This window comes from Rhagoletis pomonella, unplaced genomic scaffold, assembly GCF_013731165.1.
Source record: "Rhagoletis pomonella isolate Grant_MI unplaced genomic scaffold, Rhpom_1.0 Rhpom_scaffold_00002, whole genome shotgun sequence".
In the NCBI taxonomy this organism is placed as follows: domain Eukaryota; kingdom Metazoa; phylum Arthropoda; class Insecta; order Diptera; family Tephritidae; genus Rhagoletis; species Rhagoletis pomonella.
In genome coordinates, this window is record NW_023458556.1 from 8068960 (window position 1) to 8093572 (window position 24613).

A 24613-nucleotide genomic window follows, 5' to 3' on the forward strand; every position below is an offset into this window, starting at 1 on the left:
TAGGATGAAAATGACTGAGAGTAGGTGGCTGAACTCTTAGGCGGCAAAATCATTATATGCAGCAGCTGCTGCAGCAAGAACATAAGCAACAAACAGTTATGAATGATGGTAACAATTGACGACAAACGGCGACGACATTGTCGCTAGCAAATATGAAACTATATATAGTAAGTACTTATGTATGTGCGTGTGGTATGTAATCGAAAAAAGATAAAGAGGTGGAGAATTGTTGTTGACGTATTCTTATATGTATGTACATATATATCTGCTAGAATAGCGCATTTGACGTCAGCCAGAATTTGATGATGTAATTCGAAAATAATTCTGCATTAACTTAAAATATAAAATAATGGATTAACTACAAAAGTTCAGGAAAAAGGGTATGCCTTAATCCAACCTTTACGCTGGCGCTCTACAGACGGCTTAAAAGCATAGAAGCAGATTATTTGATCCCAAGACTATGTTGGTGGTATATTTTTTGCCAATTTATTTTTTTTTGTATATTTTCAATATATTCTCCGATGTTTCCAGTGGATGACTCGCGTTTGATTCGTTTTTGTTTCCTAGCCAGCAGCGACCTTTTTGGTGCTTATACCAAAAAGTTTTTTTTTTATGTTGGTTTTAATGGTCTACTTCGTAGGGCAACTACATTTTTATGTTTGACTTTTTGCTACAAGTATAAATAATTTTCATGGAGGTTCTACTACCACATTATACAATTTCAAATATTTTACAAGTTATTGCTTTTGACATTTGACACGCCACAAAGAACAAGTTTTTATATTTTTTAATTGTATGCGATTGCAAGCCACTAGTTCAGCTCACCGAGTGTCATAAATTGCTGCTGTTATGAAAACCAGCAACTATAGATAAACGCTCAGTGTGTCTTTATGAAAGTTAGCTATGTATTTACTACGTTGCGTTAATTAACCAGCTAAGTTAGTGAAGGCTTATTATGTAGAAGCTAAAGAGATTTACGGGGCATTAGATTGTGAATACTTTAGTAAATATGTATCAAAGAAACTTTCCACGTCCCTTACGTGCTTTCCTGAATGTGTTGATCCTCTAATATGTATAGTGATATATGTATATATACATGAGTAATAAGAACGCCAACTAGTTTTCCATTTCCTCTTTGAACGCTGAGCCGGGATCACTTTGGCACCTCCTTTACACTGGGCTATAGCAAGCGGAAATGCTATTCGCTCAAGTCGTTGAAGAAACTCAGCCAACACCTTTATTAGGTAAGTCTTATTTGAGAGATTTAATTGAGCTTTGAAGTGCTAAGCGGATTTTCCCAAACCAATATTTGATGTCATCCTTTTATATAATTTATGATGTGCTTGTATTTATTCTTCTTCTTCTTTCATTTATACATATGTGACTGCAGAACTGACTGCTGCATCATTTCATTTAATATTCCTTCTGTACTATTTAACACTGATTTCTCTGCTTTTTTGCCGTGCCAACAGGGCGTATGTGAAACAAAACAAAAAATATTTAGCGTGCACTTAATTTCAATGAAGTTACTTATCTAGTTGGATAATCTTTTTGACGCATATGATAGCAAATTTAATAGCCTTTACAAATACAAAAAGAAATTAAGTGAGTGCACTTTTTTTCAGCTCTCAAAAACGCGAAGTTCGGCTATATCTCAAAAAATGTTCTACTCACTTCCATTTTAATTTCATATTCGGGTTCAGCGGAAATCCTTACGTTAGAATGCATATAAAAATGTCGTTGGTCGGACAGTTTTTTCATCTTTTTACACTTGTGTTATTGTCGCCAAAAACACAAGGCGGAGCCGAGTGCGTTCTATGATTAAAAACTTGTAGTGGTTTTGCCACGCCCAGTACAAATTATATATCGTTGTAAAGCTTAGAAAATAAGCTATCGGAATAAGCTATTTGCGAAAAAAAAACAAAAATGGTACATTGTTTAAAAAACGCAAAAAAAAAGTTTGCAAAAAATTATAGTTTTTACCAAAAAGCGCGGAAAAAGTTCAAATAGGTCAGCAATTTTTGATTCTCTATCACAAGTATGACATGAGATAAGAATTTTAAGAAAACTTGTGACTCTAAGAAAAAGGGCCGAAATTTGCATGTTTAAACTCGTATAAGTCGACAAAAAACCGCGGTAGAAAAAAAATTCTTTTACACATTGGTTACCAGTAACCATGGCAACAACGTGTTAGAGTTTGAGCAAAATGCTGCCATAAAATGTTTTTCTTGGTACACTTGATGAATTTTGCCCCATATAACTGACTTCCAAAAAATGTAACGCTAAATAAAGACCACCTTAAACCATATTTATCTTTAAAACAACAAAAGATAGGAAACAAGTGTATGTATATAAAATGTAGCTTTTGCTGTTTATTAGCAGGATAAATGAAAAACTTTCGGTGTTTACACAATGTTTCAGGAATTTAAACATAAATATACGTGTGACTGTAAGGTCAAAGAGAAAAATGTTTACCAATATGTATATACAGATATATAAATAAAATTTTTTATGCAAAATTTTTCTTAATGGAGTTTTCCTTTCTACCAAAAAATTTCGCCTTTTGATTGCCCCTTTCACTTTTTGTGTTCGATTCTAAAATAAAAACAAATGGTGTGAAAATTTTCTGTTCGTTTCCTAAAATTCGCACTCTTGTTTAAAGCGACAATATTATGAAATGCTTGAGCTAGAGAAGGACAAGAAGGTAAAAACATTCGCTTTTACAGGGTTGAGTGTAACACCCAACACCTTTTGCACCGTGGAAAGCAACATTTTTTTTAAAGAAATTAAATCACCATAAATCTTCTCATATCAAACCAACTATGCATATATATATATAGGTATATATAAAAAATGTATGAGTGTATAAATTATTGAAATAGTTGTGTTGTACACATAGTATAATTTTTTTTAAATAATAAATTGGCGCTTACACAATATGTATGTTAGTGTTTGGCCGAGCTTCTCCTTTGATTTAAAGGCGTGCGCTTCGATGTTGTCACACAAAGGGGAGAGACCTACAGTTTTACACCGACTCCAAACGGCGATTGTATTTTTTTTGAGAAGCTGTTTTTTTCATGGCAGAAATACACTCGCCGGTTTGCCATTGCCTGCCGAGACGCGACCGCTATTCGAAAAAATCTCGTTTGTTTATAATTTTTTGATGTTGTTCGGAAACTGGGCTCTAACCCAGCCATTGCAGAATGGTAGCGCGCACTGCTAACCACTACACCGCAGCGGCTGGTAGTTTTTCTATATTACTACTAAAAATGTTATCCTCTCTATCGCTACTAAATGAGTGAAATGTGTTGCATTTAAATGATAGAAGTTTTTGTTAGTGTACGATTTTTCTGTTTACACAAATAGTTACATGCTATCGGGGGACTTCTTGGACAGCCTGTACAGATGTAGGAGTGTGCATATTTAACCATTTATGTACACATATATGTATGCACGAATATAAGGAGAACTACTTAGAACTTTTTACTTGGGAACGGTGAAAAAGTTCTTCTTGTCAAAACGAACGAATCTATGGTAACACACTAATTGTGTGGCACCAAATGAAAAAATAATAATTACATTGAGTAAAAGATGACTATGATTTGAGAAACCAAAATTCCATTTTTTAAATTTTTTATTGGCATATTCGAAATTCATTCTAAAATTGTTATAAGTACGCACGTACATATGTACATGAAGAATGTAATATATTATATACATACATACATATGTGCATAAGAAAACGTGTTAGATAACTGCGTACGGTGCTACGGGGCGTATACGTTACATACGCAACTACGGGTATATGTATGAGCACAAGTGCTTTTTTTACTTTTTTTGTCGTATCTTTATTAAATATTCATTTAAATACAATTTCGTATTTTTTTTTGTCGAAAAATGTAAAAACTCGTGAGATTTGCTCATATACCCCCATAATAAAGATATGTATATATATTATATATATTTTGTTCCACTGTTGCTGAGATAGTGGTAATGAATGCAGCTATGAAATTTTTACACAACATAGAACAAGATTTTATTTTTTTATTTTTTTTTGATTATGACACTATTGGTAGTAAATGAGCGATACGTACATACATACATACTAGCAGGTTGTTAACGGGGTCACTGTAGACCCCATGCGATCAGTTGTATGATTAAAGCTTAAAGCTATATGACTAGTGCTGTCGACATGAGAAGGATTCGGACTGCTTTTGCGAGCTCATCTCTGCTTTTGCAGGGATACTGGGGGCTTTTAATTTAGAGAGTCACATTATTAAAATATTAATTATAAACATAACGTAGCTGATATAATTCAAAATCAGTTAACAACAGTTAACTCAACAAAATCATATGTCTTCCGTTAGTTTGTGATCAATTAGCATTTTTTATATATGATACTTTCTGATATTTCAGACCAATTAAAAATCCTGGGCCAATTGCTAGATTTTTGTTGAACTTTTTGTTCCCGCTTTATTTTTCGTAGTTATCTTTACATTATAAATTTCTTTGCACACTTTTTATATACTTACATTCGTATAAATGTATATAGATATAAGGCGAACATATCGTGCTCCATTCAAACCTCATTTTACTGGAATCGCAAGGAACTTTTGATTGCCTAAATATTTGAAATGATTATTTAAATAAAAAGAAAAAATTGAAAATTAAAAAAAAATCAACGGGAATTTTTAGCAGCACATTTTTGGCTATACTCAAATATTATCTGCTATGAAACTTCATACCTTAAATTGTTCTAAAAATTCAGAGTAAAAAATTCGAAATTTAGATGAAAATTTTTTGAATTTTTGTAAATGTTGTGTATAGCTTTAAGCCTTGATTTTTATGGATTTAGTTAAAGTAACAAAACATGTTTACTTGAAAAACGTTGTGAATATTAAAAAAAAATCACCAACATTTTTGAATCACTGTCTTTGTCGTTGTTGCTTTCAGTTTTATCACTTTCGCTTTTGGTTGAAGGAAACTGAGCATATGCCAATAATATGATCTCAAATACCATATAATTAGTTAAATAAAAAGTTCCTTAAAAACAATTTCAATTCTTATTGAAAAAATAAAAAAATTATTTATAAACAATTGTTTTTATTTAAATAACTAAAAAATATAACGAAACTATAATTTTTATTAAAATAACTATAAACTATATTGTTAGATAATTTCCAGATTTGGTAGACTTTTTTCAAGTGGCTGGTAAGTATTTTTTTCGTCAGTGGCAACCCTAGTGATAACTGATACATACATAGGTATATGCATAGAGTAGAGTTTTTTTATCATTACTGAATGATTACGGAGTCATTGAAAAGATAATATTTAATTTAGTAAATGTCTTTAAAAAAAAATATCCAGGTGTTTTGCTTTTAGATTTTGCAGCTTAAAATAGCTAATCAGTGGCGTTGTCATCGGACTGGAGAATGAATATTACCATGGAACCTAGTAAAAACCCGGGTGAACTAGCATAAATGGGAAAGAATAAACCCAAAAACAACAAAGCGACAAAAGCAATTTACTATTTAACAGAGTTTTGTTTGCGCTGGCATTGAGCGAAATTTGCAGCGGCGCACACAATAAACACGTGTCGCATAAAAATGCCAAAGAAATAAAAAAATATATGTATATGTATAGGTACTTATATATTGAAAAAACTCAAGCGCACTAGAAAAACTAATATGCATTTGCTATGTGTACATATTTATGTATGTATGTATACATATATACATACATGAATATGAATGTGAGTGGCGAAGCAGCAATGGCGGAGTAAAATGCAAATCCAGCTATCGCAAAATATGAGGCAAATGCAACAACATAATCCATTTGCATAAGCTATACACAGCGTTCTCAGCTGTTGCGCCGTTATTGCGCGCGTGCACATAAATACATATGTACATACATATGTAGATAGCTGAGTGGGGAAGTGGGGGGGGAGTGGCGAGCTGCTGCACTTACCAACAAAGTCACTTATATAAATACATACAACAAACCGCTGAGCGAATTCCCCAAGATGCAGTTGGAAACAAAACCGCAACCACAGTTTTTATGACTGCTCTCACTCACTCTCTATTTGTGGCGTAATACTCGTAGCAAGTGCAAAAAATGATAAAAAAAAAATTGGAGATAAAAAGTAAATATAAGGAAAAGCGGATAAAATGCTTTGCATTCAGCAAAAACTCGCAGATGAGTTAATAAAATAAAAAACTTGCAAGCGTGGCTGCGTCAAAAAGAACAATGCGACTATTGTTGCCACTACAATTGCGAGAAGCGTTGCCAATTCGACATATTTTTATATGTATTTAAATAGTGAGCGTATGTATTTCCCAAATAAGTATATCGCGTTTGTTTTACTTAAAAAGTGCTACTTCGTTATTTAGTAGTCAACATTTTGTTCTTGCTGCTATCTATTAATAAAAAAAAAAATTGTGTTTAAAAGCAACTGCAATTTTAAGAATGAAGAAGTCTGCCGAGCAGATGTGGTGATCGGTTCCGGACTTCTACCATTTGTAAAATTATTGTTGCTTTTCCACAAAAAAAAATCTTGATTCATTAAAATTGTTGTTTGGTAAAAAACAAAAATTAAAAACAAACCACTTTGTTGGTGCAAATATGTATGTTCCTAAATAAGATTTTTAGAAATATGTCGACTCTATAAATAAAATCCTCAAAACGTCAGGGTATGTATATTTTTGAAGCTAACTGTATAAGTGCACATAAGGGTTTACCAATACCAATAAGGGCCAATGCTATTTATTTCAAGAAAAAGTTGCGAAAGGTTCGCTAAAATCCCATAAGTACCCATTTTTTTAAATTTTCAAATGTATACCCTATGAATATTTATGGCACAGTGACAATGAAAAGTTTGTTGCTTACCCATTTCTCACTTCTTAAGTAAAAACATAACCACATTCATACATCAAAATACTTACATATTTATGTATGTATATATGTACATATGTATGTATTTACAATCATCACACGCACCACACAATTTACTACAGAATTTTTTTTATTCGCCTCGCTGCTATTACAACAAAGCTAAAATAACCAAAACAAGAAAGTGTTGGTAGCTTTTGCCACAGGCAGCGGCGACGACGACGGCGGCGGCGGCGGCGGCGGCGGTGGCTTTTCAAGTGTTAGTGCATATCGGTGTGACACACGCGTACACTGTCTGCAACTTCGAATTCGAAACCAAGCGTGGGGGCAATGAGCTCCATTCAACCATGTCGCATTCACTTGCTGCGCTCCCATTGTCTGCTGGCGACTTCAACATGTTTGCAAGCGAACATAACACAACATTGAGGGGGAATTTAAAGACAAAACGGGGTGGTGGTGGGGGGAGATTGAACAGCATATGAGAAGAGTGATGGAGCAGAGGCCTTCTATCTACAATATTTAGGTGGAATGTTGTGCAACATTTGTATCAGCAGCATGCTGCTGAAAAATTTAAACGCACTACTAGGGGTTGGACAAAATAATAGGACTGCGATATTTTGCCAATTTTTGTCTATTTTTCTTTTGTTTGTTTAATGTGTATAAATATAACATATAGAATATATATAATAATATAATAGGCTTGGTATTTTCAGAGATAGTAGTCCAGAGTTCTAGCTTTAATTTAACTCTTAAGTGGATGGTTCTATCAGCTTTCGTTTGTTTGCTGAGCTTCGCAAATATTGCAAAAAAATGGAGATTTGCATTTTTTAAGTCCACTTTTCCATACTTTTGTTAATGAAAGCTGCTAAAAAAACATGTTTGCATGTTTTTAAGAATCTGTAAAAAATATATGTAAAAGAGTGTATATCAAAGACTTAACTGACAAATTTTTAAAGGGTGTCTCGATATAGGGCCTGAGATATTAATTGTTTCGTAAAGCACTGACTGATAAAAAAAAATTAAAGAAATAAAAATTTTCAATTAAAATTTGATCAAAATACGTCAAGTGGGCTACTTTTAAAAACCTTTTCTTTCGGATAACCAAGATTGTTACGTACTTTGGTAGAGATTGAAGTAATATTTGTTTCCCTACACTTTATTTTGCAACGATCCTCTTACTTTGCGAAAAATCGCGAATTTAATATTAACATCATAATTTCTTTGGTTGGTCATATCTGTTGAACCGGCAGAGATAACTTAATAATTTTGGTTTAAGTAAAGCGAAAAACTCCATCTTTTTAGCCCGAACTTTAAAATTTGTAATTTTTAATGTCATGCTAAATTAAAATGCATCTTTGGTTTTTCTTTTCTAAATAAAAAAATCTCGACGTGCTAGAAATATAGCTTGGAATGCCTCTTATGCAAAAACCGAAGCCTTAAAATGTGTAGCCACTCAACCCTTATTTCAATCCCAATAAAAAACGACTAGCAAAAATAATTTTTAAAATTGTTTTCGCATCCTACGAAAATACTTTACAATGTTTTTCAGTGAATTTTCTGGGTTTTAGCCACTCACCCCTAATTTATGGCTTAATGGTATCCTAATAAGCTTTTCCTTAATCTACATTAAATTTAATAATAATAATAATAGATTGGCGCTTACACAAATGTTAGTGTTTGGCCGAGGTTTTCCTCTGAGATACAGCAAAAAGAAAAGCGAAAGGTCATAAATTTTTTGAACATGGTCAACTTCGCCGCTCACTTCCCCCAATAAAATAAAGTGTGTTGACGTTGACTTTAGTTTTCCTTAAATTGGCATAACTGGAGCATTATTGACAAAAAAAATATTCTTGCGCTATCTCTATTCCCTCTCGTTATATAAGATTTTAAACAAAAAAAATGTGATTTAGCCCATAGTGCGCCATGCGGGTTCACTAGTTTATATAAATGTCTTTGTCGTTGCCTTTGACTGTGTATTAGTTTTTATTAAAATTATTCATTAGAACAGTTTATTTTTGTTTAATAATGCAGGAAAAGCTGAGTGAAAAAAACCAAAAAATCAAAAATTACCAATTACCAGTCCTCTCCAATCTGAATTTAATATTTTATGTATAACGTATACTTATTTTATGAACTCCAAATTCGTCTTTGATGACGATAATAGATTCCTTTGGCTCATACTTGAGGGTTAATGCGAAATGTTTGCTTTCCCCGACCTGTTGCATTGAACTCGCTACACAACGCTAAGCTCTAAGCAACCGTATCCTAGTAACAGACGCGACGGGTGTGTTGTAAACAAATACTTTCAAGCCACAACAAACCATTGTTAGCTGCAGAGTTAAAAGTTTCTAAAGTTGCACAGGAAAAATTTAATATTTTAGCTGATATAAGACTAGCAAAAAATATATATAATTCAATATCATAAATATGTCCTTCAAGGATGTGCGAGGTAAGTGAAAATTATTGAAGTCATAGTAATTTCCTAGCACTTAAAATTTCGCAGACCTCGCTGAGCACCTCAAGCTACTCGGCTATCCTCATGTGTTTCCTCTGCAGGCGTTGGCCAATAATTTCGGCAGTCTTGCCTCATTTCATGTCGTCGCCGAAGTTCTCCAATGGTTGGCCGGTCTACTGGAGCCAGGTGCCGTACTGTCCGGCAGCGTAGAATCGGAGAATGAACGCGTATTACTTATACGCTCCGCCACCGAGTTCTTTGTTACTAAATCGGCCATAAAGCTCAATCCACGTAAGTTATATGCGTCTTCTGCCGTCACCGCCACCGAGTTGCAGAAGATCACGCGCATGCTGATCGCACCGCAACAATCGTCCGAGGACAAGGATGAAGAGGAGAACTACCGCAGTCTCAACCAGGTGGACATAGGCGATAAAATGGACGATTTGCGTCGTGCTCGCGAGCTCTCCACAGATCTAACTCAGCGCGGCGCTGCACTGCACGAGCTGCTCGCTAAAGAAATGCTACACCGAGAGACACGCCTGGCGCAAGCCAATCGTCCAATGGAGTTGGCGTCAGCAGAGCGTACGCTTAAGAATGCTGTAACAGCCGCACAATTGAAATTGCAATCGAGTCGCGGACAATTGGAGAATGCACGGGTAGAAATGAACGCGCTTAGCTCAAAGTTGCAACGCAAGCGCGCCGAATTGGAGCGCACCAAGCAACGTTTGGAGGCATTGCAGAAGATACGACCGGCGCACATGCAAGAGTTCGAGGAATGCGAGAAGGAGCTGCAGGAATTGTTTCAACAATATTTTCAACGTCTACATGTGCGCGATGCGTTGCGTGCCCAATACGAAGCGCGCACCAAACGCAGTACACCTGTCGCCTCGCCAATGCTGCAGAAGCCGCAGGAATCATCAATGCCCTTCATACCGGAGGGTCTCATAGAAGACGATGACGACAATGAGGCTGAAGCAGAGCTGGATGGCAGTGGGGTGCTGCGACGTGGCAATTTCGGACTGGATGCAGAGATTCCAGATATTCGAGATGAGGATATGATTTTGCGCAACCGGAGATCATATAGTGGATTGATGGATGAGGCGGCGCGTAAGATGAGTAAGCGGCCAGGTACGGCAACTTCGCGCAATGGACGCCCAATAACGGGACGTAATCGTCGGCCTCAAGCCGAGCGCCTTGCAGCGGAAGATGGCAGCGACGTCGATGCTCGCGGTGTCGCCGCTATGGGCAGCATGCTGAGTACGCGCGCTACACTGGGCGGGGAGGGTGACGAGGATGACAGCTCATTTGGTAGTTCGGACAGTGACCTGGGCATGGGCGGACTGCTGGGCATGGGGCGCGGGCAAGCACCAAGCGGTCTACTGAGCAATTTAGACTCCGAGTTGGCCAACTTTGTCGACGATGATTGTAAGTGAGGCGTTGAGAAAAAAAGCTTCCTATTATAATCACTTTTAATTTTAGTTGATCTAAACTCGATGGATGACATAAGTATTTCGAAAATCACAGGAGAACTGCCGTTGCGTCCGAAGACAGCAAGCAAGCCGGATCATCACAGCGATGAAGACTTTTAGAGCAAATGAAAGCAGTTTATTAGCGATCCGCTCTCAGACCACCATTTAGAGACACAAACACATGTAGGTTGTCTAACGTATATATTTTTATATCAATATCTCAATCCTACGATTAGTTGTATTTGTAGAAAGCAAAGTTGCAGCATCGAATAAACTAGATAATAAGTTTATGTATAATAGAGTTATTTACAATAGCAAACATCAAATAAGGCATACGAGTATTACAATATTATACAGTTAGGTATGCATGTCTGTTTATTATTTCGCTTAACTGTCCCTTGGATTAACGCACGCAAAAATACTCAATCCACAATCAAATGACTCGACTCAACTCAACTCAAGAGCTCTGCGCTACATCACCACATCGCGGCAAACGATTTTCGTTTTGGACGATGAGCGCGACCGCTGCTTACCATATGTCTCACTAGCCGTCGTCGACGAAGAAGAGTAGTCAACATGGCTTCCCGGCTGGCTGTTGGTTTGCTCCTGACGCGCCAAAAAATTATCTGCTATATCGCGATCGAGCCCCGTGTACTGAAAGGCCTCGTTGTCAATTATATCTGCCTCGGATTTGCGACGTTGTCGACGATTGGCGCTCATTTTTCCAGCGCGTGGCGGCGGTGGTCCCGGACGGCGGCGACGGTTATGCGGTGGTCCAACAGATTTGCTGCTCTTGTGTGTGCGATATGTGCCACTGGGTGCGCTGCCGGCTGGCGCATAAATCACAGAACCAGGACGTACGTAGGGCAGAGTGTAGGTCATGCCGGGACGATATGGTACACCGGGAACAACCATTGTCGCAGGTACTGACGGTACGGGTGGAGGAGGGGTAGCCAACATCTGAAAAGGATAAATGTGTAAAGTGAAAAAGTAAAGAAAATCGCGCAGATTTGGAAAATTTTCGAATATTGTTACGAGCTAAGTAAACCAATTTAGTTTTTAACCTTTAAGTACTCTTCATTCCTGTTCCCTTATTTGGAACTTACATTTGTACTTCCAGCTGGTATCAACATAATCGGGCGACCGCTACCGGTTTGCGGCAAACTGCGTGAGCTGCCCATCTGCGCTGTGTACATCCACATGGCAGCCAACTTTTCAGCATTTTCCTAAAATTTTAGTACTCATTATTTACATTTACAAGAACTTGAGAAATTAAAAAAAAAAAATGTACCTTCTCACTACCGGTTAAGGACATTGCCTTGATGTATTGATCGACTTTTTCCTGATCCAATGCAATTCCAGTAGCTTTTGCTTTGATGATGACATCGCGTAGCTCAGCAGCTTCATTTCTGAAAAGAGGGCATATTTTTTATGTTTATACAGTTAAACAAATTATTTATTTCAGACTTTCAGGAACTATTTATTTTATTATTTATATATCTGTGTTCGTATGGAATAGTAGCGTCGCGAAGCTGGCTTTAGTATAATGCGGCATTCTCCTTTTTTCGTTAAACGACTAGGAATGATGAGACGTAATAAGAATATTGACTTGCTAATATCGAAATTATTTCTGCAGGTTTATTTGCCAAAAGTTCATCAACGGCTCGGCGCCAGTGAATCATTCGCAATCGTATGCTGCGGATGCCGCATTATACTAAAGCCAGCCTTTCGTTTCATTTTTAAGCAGCTGGCAAATCTCTTCAAAAATATTTTCGAAACTAATCTCTCATAGACCTCTTTTCAATCGACCTCTGTATTGTAATATTTGATTTAACAAACTAATTTAACTTAACTTTCCAACAGGGAGCACTTCTTTTAAAAATTTATACTAATTTTCAATTCAGTCTATCTATGTATGTGAAAAATTTCATGCAAATCCGTTAAGTCGCTGTCGCGTGATTGTCCTACTTCCGATGTACAAAATTAAAGATATATCCGCCCAATCCCGACCTCATTCCGGATTAGTTGCATGCTTTGCGGGGTAGTCACTGTGATAGTTAAAAAATCTATTACTTGCTTTCTGCTGCGTCAAAAAAAATAATAATAAAAGTAAAAGTCAAAATAAATTCATATACTTGATAACTAAAAAAAAAATAATTATTAATAATTAAAAAACCAAAAAATAAGAGAAATAATTAGAAATTTTAGGTGCATTACGAAATTTCTGTGTGAATAATTTAACCGCAAAAAGCACAGTAGTTTGGTCTCAAACCCATTAGGATGACAGCAAAATAGCCGAATCACAACAAAATTGTCGATACAGCAGACCACTACCGCTGGTAGTGCAGTGTAAAGGCATTTTAATGTCAATTTGACGTCTCACGTTGGCAAGGCAAAAACAAAGAAGTCACGAATTTTCAGCAGTGAAAGAAAATCGTTTATTATAGCAAACCAGAAAAACAAAATATTTTACTAAGAAAATTGGTTTTTATGATTCACTTTGGTGAAAAGTACAAAAAGTTCTTTGAATGCAGTGTACCCCGACACGAGAGTGATTTAGAAATCTGTAGCGGATTATTGATTTCTGCAAGCGCTAGCGAAACAACAAACGGACGTGGTGGCAGCAGCAGCAGTCGTTGCAGTGGTTGGCTGGTGAGCAGCGACAAGTGGACAAAACAGTGGCAAAGCCACAAGCAATGTAAAGGTGTCGACAACAAAAACACGCATTGAGCTACTAGTTTGTTTACGGTGCGGAGTGCGGTTCAGGGGATACGAAAGTTTTAAACATCGCAGTTACCAAATTGCAATCGAGAAAACAGCCAACAAAGAAAATAGTAGCGCGATTTTATCGCCCCGTGATCTTCAACAAATAATTTAAATACTTAAGTTGACGTGTTCAAGTGTGACAAACTCTGTGTTTGTGCACTTCATTTACAGAGCAGCTGTTGGCGTATTGAACGTTTCCCCTCAGCTTACATTCCATCAATTAATTTATTGCACCCACAATTGCCACCTACGCAGCGATGTCAAACATGTTCAGCATAACCAATATCAAGAATCGCTTTATTTCGGTTATCGCCCCGGATATACCGCCGCTGCCATCAATTCCCAGTCACCAACTACATCGTGGAGGTCCTTCGTCAAACTACCAGCTGCGAATGGTGCATCAACAGAAAATGCCCGACAAATTCGCATATGCTCGTCCACCATTTCTACAGCTTTTGACAATCGATGAGTTGCGCGCCTCGGCCGACCACAATGTACGCCCTATCATTGTGCCACGCGACATCAATTTGCTACCATGGGGCACTGGCTATGCTGAGTGTGTCAATTCCGGCAAATCGGAGTGGAATGAAGACCAGGCTGCCTTTTCCAGGCAAGTACAAATACCAAACATATCGTATATGCTTGAAAATAGAACAAAATCAGCTTATCACAATTGTCATAGTTCTGAAAACATTGCTGAGTTAATGCTTATCAGTTTGTTTTGTGTACCTAATTCCGCTAACATTTGCATTTTCACACATACATAGTTTAACGCCAAAGTAAATCGACCGATAAGCTGGTCCATTTTCCATTGTAAAATAAACAAAGTTTTAATTTTTTATATCAATAGGCAAGTACTTTCCGACCCAACACATTGCCATCCCGATTTACCATACACATACTATGGCATTTTTGATGGGCACGCTGGTTATGGTGCCGCTCTAGCTGCTTCGCATCAATTCCACCACATTTTGCATGAAAAATTGGTGGATTGCATTGAACTACTGCTTCCCCGCGAAGAGGAAATGGCAAATGCAAAGCCAGATAGTGGCTTTCCGCACCCCAGTCAATTTCATAGACGCGTTTACAAGGATGAGCTCATCATTGGCGCACTGGAGAGCGCTTTCTTCAATATGGATGCGTTGATTGCACAGGATCGCGATAGATATCGAGATGCTGGCGGCTGTACCGCTTGCGTTGCATTGTTCATCAATGGTAAGCTGTTTGTGGCAAACGCTGGTGACAGTCGTGCAGTTTTGTGTCAACGTAAAAGTGCATCCGCGCTTGATGAAAAACACAAATCAGCTGCAAGCATAGTAGCAGTGAATAGCGCCGAGAATAATGCAGATACACAGGAAATATTTGCTGTGCCTTTCTCATTTGACCACACTCCGGAGACAGAACGACATCGACTACTTACTGTAGCACGCTTGAAACCACATTTGATGGAGAAACAGTACGCCGCAATGGAATATGCCAAGCGACCTCATATGAAGGATTTGGGCCAACGCATCCTTTGCCGCCAGGGTACAATGAAAGGTTGGACTTATAAAACGTTGACGCGCGAAGATTTACGCATGCCGGTGGTGAGTATTTACGGTTCATCGAATGTTATGTTCTTTGCTAACTGTTTTGTCTTAATTTAAAGGTGACGGGAGAAGGAAAGCGTAGTCGATTGCTGGGAACATTGGGCGTTACACGCGGCTTTGGAGATCATGATCTCTTGGCCATCAACACAGGCACACAAATAAAACCATTTCTCACGCCACATCCTGAAGTGGTTATACGCGATCTTTCCAAAATCGTCAGCATTCCAGGTAAGTGCCAAGAAGATACATACATACATATGTTTGTACACGAAAACAAAAATTCTACAAAGCTGTATTGTTTTTGGATTTAGATGAGAATAATGAGGATGGTGATTATGGCATTCTGGTTATGGCCACCGACGGGCTATGGGACGTATCTGAGAATGAAGCTGTAGCGCGCACCGTTTTCCAAACACTCGCCAAATACCCCACAGAAAAGCACCGTTACACAATGGTGGCACAAGAGTTGGTGGCGCGAGCGCGTGGTAAAATAAACGATTCCGGTCATTGGCGCCTGGCCGATAGCAAAGCTGCTGCCACAGTGGATGATATCTCAGTGATTGTGATACCAGTGTATCAGTATTATAAAGAACACGTTGAATGGGAGAAGAAGTGTGCCCAAGTGCTACAGGAGCGGCGGGCCAAAGTGACACCTAGTGCTACCGAGGCATGCGAGGATGAAACGTTATTGGTTAATGGCGTCACAAAGGCACAAGTTGAAGCAGAACACGAAGAGGATGAGGAGGAAGTAGTTGTAGAAGTAAATCGACAAAAGGCACAAGCTGACGTCGAGATGGAAGAGAACGTAAGTGACGAACGAACGCAGTTGGCGAACATTACTACACCAACAACAACAAGTAATAATGAGGAGATAGCAGTCGAAAAAGATGTAAAGGAGTTAATTGAAAACGAGCTGGCAGCCGCTATATCTGCCCTGGATGCTACTGAAAGTGCAGAATATGATAGAAAAGATAAAACAGGTGGGTGAAATATTTTCTCAATGGAGTAAACTCAACCAACTCTGTCTTTTAAAGGCATTGTTTAAGGTGCAAGTTGCGCTCGCTGATGCGCTGAACAGGCTCAAATATTTCATTGCAAGTTGCTAAAGATAGTTTCTAACAAGAAAAAGACGAACGACACTCTGCGATGACATAATCAATCTCTCAATCTGTTTCACGCCCTCTCTCTACTATTACAGGAACGTCTGCGACCGTGCCGGAGAATGCAAACAAACAGAAGCAACCACAGCACCAACAACAACATCATCGCAATCGTAATCGCAAAGATAAACGTTGAAGAATCAAAAGCGTACGCTTGTTTAGCGTACAAATTTTATACTAAATTCAATAATTAGTACGTAGCAAATAAATTTAACTAGTAAAAACAAACGCACTTAAATAATATTCAATGTAAGGAAATAGAAAAAGAGGGAACTTGAAAAATGTTGACGTGTAGTGAAAGTTGCGCTGTGTTGCGGAAGTGAGTTTTTTCGAGGGAAATTTCTTAAATCATTACCAGAAATAAATAAATTATAAATATTCGATATAAGCATATACTAATTTATTTTATTTACGTATACTTTGTAACTTATGGCCGCATTCAATCAAGGTGACCAAACACTGACCCTAGCCACATACCATTTCCAAACGAATGCGAAAATTTGTACTGAGCGGATATAAAAGTAATTAATAAAAGTGAAATTAACACTTGAATGTGCGCAAAAAATATAAAAATTTGCAGGATAAAAACAAATGAATAGAAACTTTATTATTGTTCAAATGAAAATGTAATAATTCATTATTTTCGAAAATAAAATAAAATTTTTTTTTGCAAACAATTTTGGATACTAATTTATCCTTCGAAAGTAATCACGAGTAACACCAGAAATTTTTACTAATGTATAGAATGGAAGCATTTGTAGTAGAATGACAATCTTTTGCTAGGGGTACAATCAGACAAGTATGTACTTTAAGCAAAGCATATTGCTTTGAATATATGATACAATCTAACTTCTTTTTTGCCGAGATCAGTTGCCTGTTCTCCACAGAGATTCAAAATGCTTTTGACAGAAGAAAAACCGTGCGGGCATTAGATGGGCATTAAAGAAACGAAATGTACAGCCAACTATCGCCAGATGCAACAGATGGAAACTGCGTGGCGGTACAACAAAGGGATGCCCACAAAGAGGTGTCCTGCCACCTCTCCTGCGGAGCCTAGCGGTGGATGAACTCCTACAAATCCTCTCAGAAAATGGCTGCTAGGATTGCAGATGACAAAATAATTGTATGTGAGGAATGTTCGAAGGACTAGCTGGTGCGCTAATGTGGATTTTAATATCAACCTCTCAGATAAGGTTTTTTTTTGCCGAGGGTGGTAAGCATTTTCTTCCATATAAAAATTAATTTTGTTGATGCGTTATATGGAAGAAAATGCTCAGCACCCTTGGCAAAAAGTTCTAAAAATCGACGGTAATTTTTAGCGGCTTGAAACTTGCACTTCATTGTACTGAAATAAATGGGCTATAATATAAAACTGCATACTCGAGAATTAAAAGATAAAATAAATAAACATTCTAGACAAAAAGTAGGCAATTTTTATGAACTTTTTGGAAATTTTTATGAATTTTTTGGAAATTCGATTGATTATTGTAACCAATGAAGCTTTTACTTAAGTGGTTTCTGGAAACCGGTTACTAATTACACGCGAGATTTAGCGTTGGGATGTAACCGATTGTCATAGGTAATAAACATTTCCTGCCTTCAAGCCATTATCTGGAGCTTTTTTTTTTTACTAGTGCTAAGAGGAAATCAGCGTCAGTGTGTGTCAAAAGAGGTGGTGATAATGTCTTATCTTTATGAGTTGATAGCACAGCAATTTGTTCGTTATCTGTGTAAGAAAGAAAATATATATATAAAAAAAACAATATTTTAAATAATCTACTCAGCAGCATAGGCTCAACAAGACTAATAGATTATTTGCACATTGCGCCTACACAATTAAAGGAAAAACTCGTTTATAATTTTTCAAGATATCATTTTTATTCAATTGATAATTAATTACTGTTAAATTAAATTAAAACATGCAATGCATTTATAAATTTTAAATATTTTTAATTACTTATCTTTTTCTGTTTTAAGATATTGAATTATAATAAATCTGGAATATTTTTTATGCGGGAAAATACACAACTTTTCATTCACTGATGCACAGCATTTTCTTTTTTTTTCAATTTTATATTTTTTAATACATATGTATGTATGTATGTAAAATGAAATGCGCGGCAATGCCAGAAAATTTCGCAAAAACTCTTGCGCTTGCAGGAGGCAGCTAGCTGTTTGTTTGTAGAATTTACTAATATTTTAAAAACTAAATGCAAACGAATAACTTTTTTTCTATCGCTGAATGTGTTAATCAATACAATACATTTCACAGTTCGGAACAAATTAACTAAATTAGTATACAATGGCAATTGACATAAATACATATGAATGCATGTATGCACATACATACATATATGTATGTTAAATGACATAAATGCTTATAAATACAATATATGTATATAAGTATGTAGAGTAAAATGCATTATTTAAAATGACACACACAGAATATTAAAATTTTGAATATAATACATTTTTAGGTAAAATGCTAACAATTAAAATTAGTATAGTTGTAAAATGTCATAAAATATACGAGTAGTTAGGTGAATAAAAATATTTGCACAATAATTGCAATGTAAATTGACAACTTAGTGGGTTTGAATAAGTTTTTTTTTTCAAAATTTTTCTAACTTCACTGTTAGATAAAAAAAACGCAAAAACCACATTTGCCACAATGGAAATTCGCTTTTGTTCGTTTTTACATGGAAGCAATTTCTTTGACAAATTTTCACTCTTAACATTTTTGTGGTATACATACATATATGTACATAATTATGTATTTATGTTTGTTTGTTGCTTAACTTGGCACCAATATGACGAATGCTAGTCAGCAGCGAGCAGAAGAGTGATAATTAGCGTCTAGTTTGTTTTATTATTATTATTATTATTTGTTTTTGTATTATTTGTGCGCATAAGTTGCGTTTGTTATAGTTGACAGCCAGTGTAGCAGACAAAGCAATTGTCTTATCAGTGCCAGGAAAAGCTTTTAAATCTTCTTGTTTTTTTTTCAGAAGGCAATTTTGTTTTATTTTTTTTTAATCTGCGCGGAAAGTAATTTATTTTGTTTGAAAGGTATTAATTTGGTGACAGATAGTAGTGTAGTGTAGTGTAGAATAAAATATGGAAGATGAAAAAGCGTTTTCGAATAAAATGCTTTTTAACTGAGGCCAATTTCTATGGCTAAAATTAGTCATGAATGTTTGTAAGCTTGTTAAGCAATGGCTCTAAATGTCGTGAGAATAACTATAGACCAGTTTTTTTTTGTTGTGATATTGTATGTCTTTATGTATGCATCTTTGCCCTCATCAACCGTGGTTGTGGGTGATTCATGCTTTAGCATGGCACTGACTTTGCGGTTCTCATAAATTTTAACTGCACATTCTGTATTTTAAAATTCAAAGGATTTAGTTCAAAAACTATGCACACAAATACGTATGTATGCACTTTCAACATCAGATAGATGTACATATGTACATACAATATATGTATGTTTCGTAACCAACATTTGCACTTTCTTTTCAAAAATATGTATGTATGTTTTCCCATGTACTGCAACAATTTCTTTTTCTTCTCTATATACATATATAATTTTATATAACATGCAAAGTGTAAAGCCTAAAAGACGGCCACATAACGCAACTTTACGATGTTCGACAAATATATTAATTGCAGTATATGACTTATGCAGCTTTTACGTAATCATTTTTCATAGATAAATATGTTTGTAGGTATGTATAAGGGTTAGGTATTTATATAAATTCTCTCTAAATATATGTAGATACATTTGTTAAATAGTAATATGTGTACGTGTCTGTATATATACCATAAATTGTATGTGCATAAGCTTGTATGCATGTATGCTTGGCTATACATATGTATGTATGTATGTACTTGTGGTTTGTATTATCTGGTGAATAAATTACATATCCTTATATAGTTTAGTATAACATACATTTTATAAATATTGTTAGTGTTCTTTATTTATCAACTATTTTTAGAGCTTTAAATTAATCGCTTATTTACTATTTATTTTACCATTTACTTAAAATTTACTTATGCATGTATGCGTTTAGATTATGTAATTAGAAGCGGTAATGTAAATACAACATATACGTATGTATATACGAATCTACAGCCGAGTTACAAAACGTCGAAATTTTAATTTACGCACTGGTATAAATATTTTAACGATCAGTGAGGCTTTCTTGCCTGTTGCAAAGATGATTTTGACAACGTAGAAGCCGTGAATGCGTAAAGTTTTTGCTTACCAGCATTTTAAATTTGCTGAAAAGTATTCCTACACTCACTGCATGGTCTTTGTTTATCAATCATCGCTAACTCCTATTTACACTCTTTCATATAAATATGTAAATCATATGTATGTACATAATTAACTTTTTCCAAACAATTTTTCCGCATTTTTTTTTAGTGCCGTTTATATGTACATAAGTGTGTACTTAAATACATACATTTATATACATATCCATGTTCGCAAAGTTTGTATACTTATTTTCAAAGGCAAATCACAATCTTGTATTTCATTAGAATTAAGCATGGAATTTTTTACTTTACATTGCGGTATGTATTCACTAACTTTAATACATTGGTTATTGTTTTTTTTGTGTGTGTTAATTATTCATTAAAATTCGCTTGTATATATATTCGTGCATAATTTTTGATTTCAAATACAAGTGCTATTGGAGTTACGTTAAATTTGGCAAATTTGTTTGAAAGTCCTGTGGAATTGGATTTAGGGAAGGTATTTACTTTTACTGAATTGTAGTAACTTTAATTTTAGACTGTCTGCTACGAACACTAAACGTGGTTGAAATCGTTTTAGAAATATTTTCTTTAGAATCTTAAAACAGCCTACGCTGCGAGTATCAGTGTACAACACGTTTTTTGTTGTTATGAAATATATTTCATTGTTATCCTTCTCCGTTAAGCATTTTTTACTTTGGCCATTATTTACGAGTAAGTAGAGTTTTGCAAAAACTTATCTTTTGTTTTTTTTTTCTTTTGTTTGGTTTTTTTTTCTTTGTCAATAATTTCATAAAATCGTTTTTGTATTACTAACAACAATTATTAGTCAAAAAAATAAATACTTAACTTGTTCACAAAATCACTATTCCCAGCTACAGACACGCACAAGGCTTGCTACTCCCCCCCTAAGGGATGCGCGTTGTGTGTACCCTATGGAAGTCGCGCATAGGAAGCCGACAAAATGCCTAAAAATATAATTTGTATCTCCTTCTTCCCGCGTGCCTATTTCTAGGTACGTATATGTACGTGTTTTTATTAATAAATACGCAAACAATTTATGCCGTGGAATAATGGTGGCTATTTGCTCTACCACACACAAACACATCAACAGCCTTTGAACAAATTTTCGGCGAGCATACAAAACGGCTTTCATATAATCGCCAATGATTCAATTAAATTTCACCGAAAAAATTTACGAGTGCAAGTTGGCTTTGTCTTTGGCACGTCGTTTCGCCAGTTTCGACATTTCTACTGGGCCCACATTTGCCGCTTGTGGTATTGCAATCGCGCGGAAAGTCGCATCGACGGCACCGCGCAACGCCGCCGTCGCTTCGCGTACCGAGTTGGCGTTGGGTTGCGCGAACCCCGCGCCGCCTTCGCCTATGGCATTGACACCAGCGCCTGACATTTGTGCGGGTATTATCGCGTATTCCGTTAGGCGCACTGAACCCGCCGACTGTTCACGCAGCCAAGGGTGCTGCAGTATTTGCGCTGCCGTCGGTCTATTTTCTGGTACGATGTGCAGCATCTGACGCAGTAAATCTTTCACTTCGCTGCCGGTCATTGCCCAGCGACTCGATGTGAAATCCACATGACCGGAACCGATTCGTTTTAGTATCACCTCCGGCGAGTCGTTTGGTGTTGAAGCGAATGGTGTACGGCCAGAGAGCATAATATAAAGCAGCACGCCCAGTGACCATATGTCACAGGCCAGGTCGTAGCCTTGGCGTTTCAGCACCTCCGGCGCCACAAAATTGGCCGTGTAGCAAGGTGTCATCAATAGCCCGTTGTCTGCGCGTAGCTGTTTTGCGAATCCTAAACACGATTATTTTGCCGTTAGTTAATTAGTTAGTTTGATTGCTTTCATAAATTTGATTTGTTACTTACCCAGGTCACATAGCTTTAGCGTCTCCGGCGTCTGTCGCATGCTCGCGTATATCATGTTAGATGGTTTAAGGTCACGATGCACTACGCCATGCTCATGCAAGTACGCCACTGCCGAAACGACCGTCCTCAGCACCGCACTCGCCTCACTCTCGCACATTTGTCCCACCGCTAGTATGCGATCGAGCAGCTCGCCGCCCTTCAACAACTCCATAACCAGATACGCTGAAGTTGCGTCCTCATACACAGAAAACAATGTGACAATGTTGGGGTGATTGCCATAGCGCAACATTATCTCGACCTCTTCCCAACAGTCCGCCGAGCTGGATGACGCCGCCGCTGCCGCTTTTTCTATAATCTTCACGGCGAAATGCTTCTTCGTTGAGCGATGTTCACACAAACGGCAAACAGAAAATGTGCCACGCCCTAGCTCCTGAAGCAGATTATATTCGGAATGAAAGTTTCCAGGCAGCACTCCTGGCAAACTGCGCAGCTGGGGATGTGCGTTGGGCACGAATGGGGATAAAGGACTCGAACTGTTGGATGTTTGATCTAGTAGCACAGGCGCGACAAAACTAAAGCCCCGAAAGATTTCATGAGCCGATGCGGAAATAGGACCACCGGGAGAGTCGCGTGGTGACTTTGATGTATACTCCACATCAAAGTAGAAAGCGTCGTCACGCGACACCGCCGGTATAAATGGTGGGCGCACTTCTTTCCGTTCCAGCCCCAACCAGTCGATTGTGGCAAAGAAACAATGCGCTTTGATATCCAGTATTCCGTTGGGACCTGCACCTAGTCGATTTTGGGGATTGCGCTTGAAAAGTGCGCGAAGCAATGATTGTGCCTCAGGCGAGAGGTTCTCGGGCATGCCCAATTTGGAACGCAGTATTTGATTCATGGTCTCTTGGCGTGTTTGCCCGTGGAATGGCAAGTTACCTGTTAACATTTCATACATCAGTACACCAAAAGACCACCAATCAGCTGCAAAGTCGTGTCCTTTTCGGTTCACTATTTCCGGTGCCATATACTCTACTGTGCCGCAAAAACTGTAAGTCTTCGATCCGTCTAGTGGTTGTTTCGATAGTCCAAAATCCGTCAGCGCGATATGGCCGTGTTCGTCTAGTAAAATGTTCTCCGGCTTTAAGTCGCGATAGATAATACCAAGTGAATGCAAATGATTTAAAGCCAGTGCCAACTCAGCTAGGTAAAACTTAACATCCTCTTCCGTGAACATTACTTCTTTGGATAGCCGTGTGAAAAGATCACCACCGCGAAGGAAATCCAAAATCAAATACAATTTGCCGGGCGTTTGGAAGGCGTAGTGCAATTTTACGATGAACGCATGACCCACGTCGGCTAGTATTTTACGCTCGTTTGTACTACGCACACGGTCCTTGACCTTCAAAGTGGCTTTTTTCAATACTTTCATGGCGTATAGCGTGCCTGCATCCTTGCCAACAACCTTGCGTACTAAAAACACCTTACCGAAGCTACCCTCGCCCAGCACGCGCAGCAATTCGAATTGCGAAGGGTCGGCTTTTTCATGACCTTCCTTGACTACTTCGCGCAATTCAAACTCATTTTCACGTAACTCTGCATCGCCTGCGGCTGGTGCGTAGCCTTCAGAATCACTTAAATCCATCAGCTCGGTAGTATCTGCCGTAACCGAACTGATGTGGTGGTGCTCCAATGCTGCTTGCAGTGCCGTTTGCTGCACCTGTTGCAAATGTTGTTGCTGCTGATGCTGAGCCTGCTGTCTGCGCTGAGATGACGTCACAGTGGTCACGGCACCACTTTCTTCGTCGGTGGGCGTATGCTCCATAGGTGTCACGGCCAGACTACTGCATCCGGACGATGTGATCTGCATGCGCTGACGCAGCTGCTGTTGGCCCAAAGTGCCATTAGCATGGTCTAGGTGAGCATTGTTACCGACGGCAATGCCCACGCCCAGCTGCTGTTGCTGGCGCAAATCTTTATTCAAATCGGCCAGTGGCATTGCGCCGGTGACGCTGATGACCTCCGTTGACGTGGGCGTTATTGATGTCGCCGTGATCCAATTAAATATGCGATGATTTTCACAGAAACTTGAAATTTTTTAACAGCTTTCACTGCGTTTATGGCTGTCACGGAAAACGCGAT

The 24613-nt window shown here is 37.6% G+C and overlaps 3 protein-coding genes across 3 annotated transcripts; 1 reads left to right on the forward strand and 2 right to left on the reverse strand.

The window, feature by feature from the left end:
• The first annotated feature begins 9315 nt into the window (after window positions 1-9315).
• Window positions 9316-17005, forward strand: LOC118734424. The gene is made up of 7 exons (XM_036464146.1): window positions 9316-9337; window positions 9392-10768; window positions 13804-14188; window positions 14429-15164; window positions 15227-15395; window positions 15479-16147; window positions 16366-17005. Exons 1-7 carry the CDS (start codon window positions 9316-9318, stop codon window positions 16461-16463), a joined length of 3456 nt encoding a protein of 1151 aa, XP_036320039.1. The 3' UTR covers window positions 16464-17005.
• On the reverse strand, window positions 10997-12259 carry LOC118732994. Its single transcript, XM_036462138.1, has 3 exons — window positions 12104-12259; window positions 11919-12038; window positions 10997-11772 (listed from the first exon to the last, which is right to left on the reverse strand). Exons 1-3 carry the CDS (start codon window positions 12125-12127, stop codon window positions 11284-11286), a joined length of 633 nt encoding a protein of 210 aa, XP_036318031.1. The 5' UTR covers window positions 12128-12259; the 3' UTR covers window positions 10997-11283.
• A 4502-nt stretch (window positions 17006-21507) lies between the features above and the next one.
• LOC118732989 (ribosomal protein S6 kinase 2 beta-like) lies at window positions 21508-24605 on the reverse strand. Its single transcript, XM_036462133.1, has 2 exons — window positions 22475-24605; window positions 21508-22402 (listed from the first exon to the last, which is right to left on the reverse strand). The coding sequence occupies exons 1-2, from the start codon at window positions 24468-24470 to the stop codon at window positions 21780-21782; spliced, it is 2619 nt and encodes an 872-aa protein (XP_036318026.1). The 5' UTR covers window positions 24471-24605; the 3' UTR covers window positions 21508-21779.
• Between the last annotated feature and the right edge of the window lie 8 nt (window positions 24606-24613).